At 41.8% G+C, this 6428-nt stretch overlaps 1 protein-coding gene across 1 annotated transcript; it reads right to left on the bottom strand.

Moving 5' to 3' along the window:
- Positions 1-505: 505 nt before the first annotated feature.
- On the bottom strand, positions 506-6174 carry PROKR1 (prokineticin receptor 1). Its single transcript, XM_077812031.1, has 2 exons — positions 5687-6174; positions 506-1202 (listed from the first exon to the last, which is right to left on the bottom strand). Exons 1-2 carry the CDS (start codon positions 6172-6174, stop codon positions 506-508), a joined length of 1185 nt encoding a protein of 394 aa, XP_077668157.1.
- Between the last annotated feature and the right edge of the window lie 254 nt (positions 6175-6428).

The raw sequence follows: 6428 nt of genomic DNA, 5'->3' as shown, positions 1-6428 counted from the left end.
CTTGAAGGAGCCTGGACATTTTGAGAGGATAAGGAGTACCATAAAGCCGTAAAGGCTTGCTTCCCACCTTAGCGAGGTGGAGAGGATATGTGTGGGGAAGGATGAGTGCCTTAAAGGCAAGGGTTATGGGCTGGAAGAGGTCAAAGGTCACACCCAGAGTTAAGGGGAAATGGAGGGAATTTTCAGCATCATTGCTAGGAGAGCCAGGGGAATTTCAGACCCAGACAATACAACCTTGTTCTTATATAGCACTTGCCATTCCTAAATCGCAAAGGGATTTACAAAAGAGAAGTGTCAGTGTTCCAGTTTTACAGATGGGGAAACTGAGGCAAAGAGCGTTGGGACAGAAGGTCACTGGCATAGTCAGGAATAGAGCCATGGTCTACTGACTCGTAGTCCAGTGTTCTCTCCATTAGTAGATAGCATCACAGAAAAAGAGAATTTTCTGAGGCAACCCCTCTCCCCCCACGGAATATATATGTCATGACAATAGAACCACAAGAAATTACTTTAATTTTATGCAGTCTACCTCTTCTGTGACAGGCATTGCACTAGTTTTAATGTCTAAATCTACACTCGATTTGCTGCTGTTATATGTAGATCTCCACCTAAGCAACATGATCTTCTTCAAATACTTCATGGTGTTATTCTTTACAGTTACAAAGCACATAGTGTTGATCATGCTGTTGCTCATGGCAATGCACTCAACTATGTAAAAGGCTGTAAGGTAATGCTTCTCTTTCACAAAGACTGTGGGGAAAAAGTCACGGACAATCGTGAATCCATAGAATGGGGCCCAGCAGAGGACATAGGCTGTTAAGATACACATAAGTACCATGACTGTTTTTCTTCTGCACCGGAGCCTCTTTCTGATCTGTTCTGTCTGGAACCCTGGGACAGTTTTAAACCAAAGCTCTCTGGAAATCTTGGCATAACACAAGGTCATTGTGATTACAGGTCCAACAAATTCAATGCCAAAGATGAAGAGGAAGTAGGATTTATAATACATTTGCTGGTCAACTGGCCAAATCTGGCCACAAAAAATTTTCTCCTGATTTTTTACTATGAATATTACAGTTTCAGTCGCAAAATATGCAGATGGTATCGCAATGAGTATGGAGACTATCCAGACCAAAGCAATTAGGAAAGTAGCTGTTTGATAATTCATTCGTGGTTTGAGTGGGTGGACAATGGCCAGATACCTACAAAAGATAAATAACATACTCAGAACAAAGTCAGGAAAGCTTATTATCTAAAGTACATTTCTGAATCCAAGCAGGGTAATTTACTGGGGAGGGGACAGAAATTTTCATTGTTTTAAAAATGGAGAACTTGATAGATATTTGCTTTCTTGAAGGAAAAAGAGACAAAAATAAGTAAAAAATGAAGCAGCCTAAACTTAGGCTCCCAAATCCATAAATAAGCATCTGCCTGAGTGACTGAACTTCCAGAAGTACTGGCCATCTTGTTATTGCTCAGCACTTTGAAAATCTGGCTGTCTATTTAGGTGCCTAAGTATGGATTTAGGAGCCTACATTTTAGGTTCCTGTTTTTGAAAAATCATGGCTTAACTTCCTACCAATATGGAAACATTCTTTCTTTAACCCTGATCCTGAGTTATGAGAGACAGGATGAAAAGAAGCTGTAAACATCTTTTAAGGGTTAGTCGGTGACACAGATACAATACACAGTGATTTATTTGTGTTGTTCTTAGATGGACTAGATGCACATATATCTGTGTGAGACTTGAAAGCACACAGTAATATATCCTTAGAGGACAAAGGAGGAAAATACATTCCTTGGCTGAGAAGTACTTGAATGTGTAGGATTAGGGAAGATACAGTTACTACCATTCAATCTCTGTGTAAAGATATTTAAAATAATGGAAACACAACTATTTTATACGGTAATAAAGGTTTGAATTGAAATCAGACCTACCGATACTTTTAAATATTTACATCTCAGGATGTTTTCATATAATTGATAGCGGGTTTTATATATAAATCCTGGCAGTTTACTCTAATGTGGATTTTTGTTTTGTGTGTAGCAAGAGACTATTGGTAATAGGAGCGTAAATTTTCTATGACCATTTAGCTGCCATATTACTTACCATGACGACAGCTGCTTGCACTCATTAATTATTAGAAGACTGCAATCAGTTTGCTGCTGCCATTCACCACGCAGCAGTTAACAAAAGCTAAGGAGAAAGCTTAATATTTTATATGCAAGATGAATCAATTGCTATTGACTCAATTAAGTTAAAAAGGCACAAGGGGCCATATTATAGCACCTGTTTTCACTCTGATCTTGGTGGGGAGTTCTGCTTAATTGGGGACACAATTTGGCACAAGAAGATTTGAACCATCTTTTCCACATAAAGAACATTTTGATCAAATGTATTCACAAAATGTGTCTACCCTCCCAAGCGATCTGTAGTTTTGTATTCCACATCAAGGTGTAATAACTGTTTAAAATAGTGCAATTTATCATTCATTAGAAGGATTTTATGCCTGTATATTATATATTATTGGATCACTAATTCATAAATAAATGAAATGTCAGTCAAGCTACTTGGGTGCCCCATCTGGGGTCAAATGCACACCTCAAAGATCTTCTTGGTACAGACAAGATCCCATGGAATGGCAAAAGAGGTCACCCCCAAAGCAGTGCAATGGAACAGACAACTGTATATATTTTTATTATTAACTGAGTGCTGCTTCTCTTTTCACCAAGTGAAAAGTCCCCCATTTTAAATAAATGCCAGTAAAACAGAAGAATACACCAGCCCAGCTTCTTAGTGCTGGCTGAGAAGTGCTTGGCAGAACTAAGGAGGCATAGGTACAAAGGTGACTTAAGCCACCTTCCTGTCCCCCTGATCCTGGGGCTTCTCCGCCCTAATACCATCTTCTTGCACATGGTAGAGCACTCTTCAGGCTGCTCTAAATTGCACTAAGTGATCGTGGCTGCCATTATGGAAGCTGGAGATTGTGCAGTTGCAAGAATGCTCTAGCCATTCCCCAGCCATATCCCCTGCACTGGCTGTGGCTGGGGAGCTAGTGGAACATAGGCGCAGCTGTGGCAGCTCTACATTACCTGAGGATCCTTCTGTGTTAGGGGGAATCTGCCAGTGGCCAGCTAAGTTGCCTTTAGGGCAGCATTGCACCAGTTGAGTTGCACGAAACTGCCCTGACATGTCTCAGCTCATCATAATATGTACGAATTATTCCCGTCTAGGGTGTCCCAGGGATGCAGGATGGGCTCAAAATGTTGGCCAGCAAAAATGGAGAGGTCAACATACTGTATTGCCATATCTCCAGAACTTTGTTCCAAAAATAGAGAATACTACGGATATGAATGTTTCTACTTTAGAGTATCTTACTGCAAAAATGTTTTCCTGAAATATCTTTTAAAATAGTGCATCTTAAGCTTGCTTATCACATAATTATCCAAGCTCTCAGATAAACAGAATGTTAGCAATTTCTTCTTCTTCAGTTAACCATTTTGAGCAAAAGAGATGTGAATGAATTATAGATCGACATTTGCCCGATCAAAGAAATAACCACAGGGGTTTTAATTGATTGCTATTGGGCAAAAGGAGCTTTCAACAATTTTTTTAAAAAAAGTCACCCTCTTACAAAAAGAGAGAACACTTAGGCTTTAAAATTGCATATGGATTTATATAAACTTTGTGGCTTGGTTTTGCAATAACTTTTTAAAAATACTTTTCCAGGATCATTTTAGTAGATGGACTGGGAGAGATGCTGGAAAATCTTCTTCATGCTTTTGGCAGGCACAAGGACTTGATGACAAGTACCTCCGACTGTCTGTTTGGGAACAACTTTGTGTGAGGTGGTGGGACAGAGGAGGTGACTGAACAGGTCTGTCCAAACCATTCGTTATGATCTAAGAACAATTAAATCAAATAGAAAACTGTAATAAGCTCAAAACAAAGACATAAAGCCAACTCCTGAACTGGTTCACACAGACTACACTGGAGCTATGTCAGTTTACACCAGCTGAAGAGCTGGCTCATAGGGGCTGGTTCTTCTCCTACTTAAGCCAGTGAAAAGGCTTGACCCAATTCCCACTGGAGCTAATGGAAAGACGCTCATTGATTTCAGTGGAGGCTGGATCAATAGTATCTACACAACAGTCAGTGGAGTTACATCAGTGTTAAATTGGTATGAGAGGAGAATCAGGCCCCCAAACGGAGTAACTGAGATTATAACTTAAAATGCATAGAAAGGAAACAGGATCAATTGCAAATATTAAGGAAAAAGACAATAATACTAATACCCTGAGCTGTTGTAAGTCTTCAGAGCTAGTCATGTGGCATTGTGGTGTAGGGAATGACTTGTGTTGTGTGATCTCTCTCTTTGGAAACAATCTTTTCTGACTTGCCTTCCACAGATCAATTGTGACAGACTTAATTTTGGTGTCAAGCAGGTATCTGAGTCAGTGGTGCACAGGACCAATAAAACAAAAAGTGGTAGGCAAGAGCAGTAGCCACCCGATGTGAAGTCAGTGGTTATACTTTAAAAATTCTTACAGGGAGAGAAACTCCATACAAAGGTCTCAGGGATGCAAAGTGAAGCAAATGGTGTGGCATCTGGGCATTGTGAGGCACCCATGATCTCAGAACCCAATTTGAAGAGGCTCCTTTAATGGAACTAGGGCTTAAACTAGGTGTCATTTTCATAACGGCTTGAAAAATGCAAGAGTCTCGGGTTTGATGCCCACATGGGTTCCTGTGGGACCTTGATATAGTCATTTGCCTGGGAAAATATTTGGTGCCAACCATGGAAATAAATAAATAGGAGAGGATAGTGAGTTATTGATGATTTAGACCCAGAGAGAAGATTTTTGGATGCCTAAAGCTTAGCACCTAATTCTATATTTAAATGTCCAGCTTAGTGCTGCCAAGTGCTTGATTGAATGGCAGGGGAGGGTTCTCAATAGGGCTGGCTGGAAAACAAGAATTCTGGTTCATAACATTTTTTGAAGTGCTGCCATTCATTTTATTTCCGCATCAGAATGAAAACTAGATGTTTCAAAATACTTTATAGGAGAGACCAATAGACCCAAATAGCCAATAGCCCAGTGATCACCAGGTGAGTACCCTAACCAGTGGACTACAGAGTAAGTCTCTCTCTGGCCCAATGAATATATAATTATGTATGAAAAGTGGAACAGCTTCAACAGAGGAGACTGAGAGATAGTGACTGTATAGTGCAGTGGCTTGGGCTCTCACCTTGGATATGGAAGATCCAGGTTTAAGTCCCTGCTTTAAATCAGGTAGAGCAGGGACTTGAACTTGGGTCTCTCACATAAGTGCCCTAAGGAGTAGGCTTTTGGCTATTCTGGGATGGTTCTCTTCTCCAAAATTCCATCCTGGGCCTGAGGAAGTTTTTCTCAAAACTGACAAAAAAAACCCCCAAAACAACCCCAACATATCATCAAAGAATTCCTGACCTCTGCTTAGCACCTCTCAGGATCAAGCTTTTAAGTGGCCTGATTTCTACAAATCTGCTGGACATCAGTAGGGCCCATAGGTGCTCAGCACCTCTAAACATTAAGCCACTTATTTAGGTGGCACCAACACTTGAAAATCTTGGCCGTTGAGAGGGACAGGGATCCCTGGTTTCCTCTCCCTGTATAAATTAAACCATCCATTTCCCCTGCTTACCTGTCTACGGCTATAGCCAGGAGAGCATTGGTAGAGACATACAGGGAGACGGTGCGTAGGTAATTGACAGAGGCACAGAGCACATGGCCGTGCTCCCAGGACAGCTGCCGCACAACGTAGTAGTCCATCTCAAAGGGACAGCAGACAATGGCCACGATGAAGTCGGAGATGGCTAGGTTGGCAATCAGCAGGTTGGTGAGGTTGCGCAGCTTCTTGTAGCGGGCCAGGGCAGCAATGAAGATAAAGTTGCCAATGCCACAGACCAGCATGATGCCGATGAGCGCCACCCCAATCACAATCTTGGCCGCGAAGAAGGTGCGGGTCTTGGTCACATCATCCTCACTGTCCAGGGGCAAGTCGTAATCGCTGTAACTAAAATTGAATGGGAAGGAGAAATTTCGGAAGGAGGGGAAGTCCCCACTGTGGAGGTTGTAGATGGCAGCTAAATTGATGGCAGTAGTGGAGGTGTTACGCTCTTCCTGCCCCATGGTGGTGTCTCCGCTCTTTCCACACAGGCAACTGTGCTGGGCCCTGGGATCTTGTTAATATCACCCAAAGAGTGGGAGAGGACGTGACAGGAGAGCTTGCCTGATGCTTTCCCCAAGGAGCAAGTCACCTTCTCCTCCTCCTCCTCATCGCTGTGAGGCTGAAGAGCAACAGCAACATTTGCCACCTTTTTATGGAGACAAAAAAGAAGGAAACGTATGTAGAGAACAAAAGGTGAAAAAATTGCTGAGCTGTA

The sequence above is a fragment of the Eretmochelys imbricata genome, chromosome 3 (genome assembly GCF_965152235.1).
Source record: "Eretmochelys imbricata isolate rEreImb1 chromosome 3, rEreImb1.hap1, whole genome shotgun sequence".
Lineage (NCBI taxonomy): Eukaryota > Metazoa > Chordata > Testudines > Cheloniidae > Eretmochelys > Eretmochelys imbricata.
This window is presented reverse-complemented; position numbering and strand designations above follow the sequence as displayed.

Bases quoted from the DNA above. Each gene is read 5' to 3' on its own strand.
- PROKR1 (XM_077812031.1), bottom strand. From the start codon at position 6,174: ATGGGGCAGGAAGAGCGTAACACCTCCACTACTGCCATCAATTTAGCT. The intron at 1,203-5,686 runs GTAAGCAGGGGA...TATCTTTTGTAG, and splicing joins CTGGCTATAGCCGTAGACAG to GTATCTGGCCATTGTCCACC.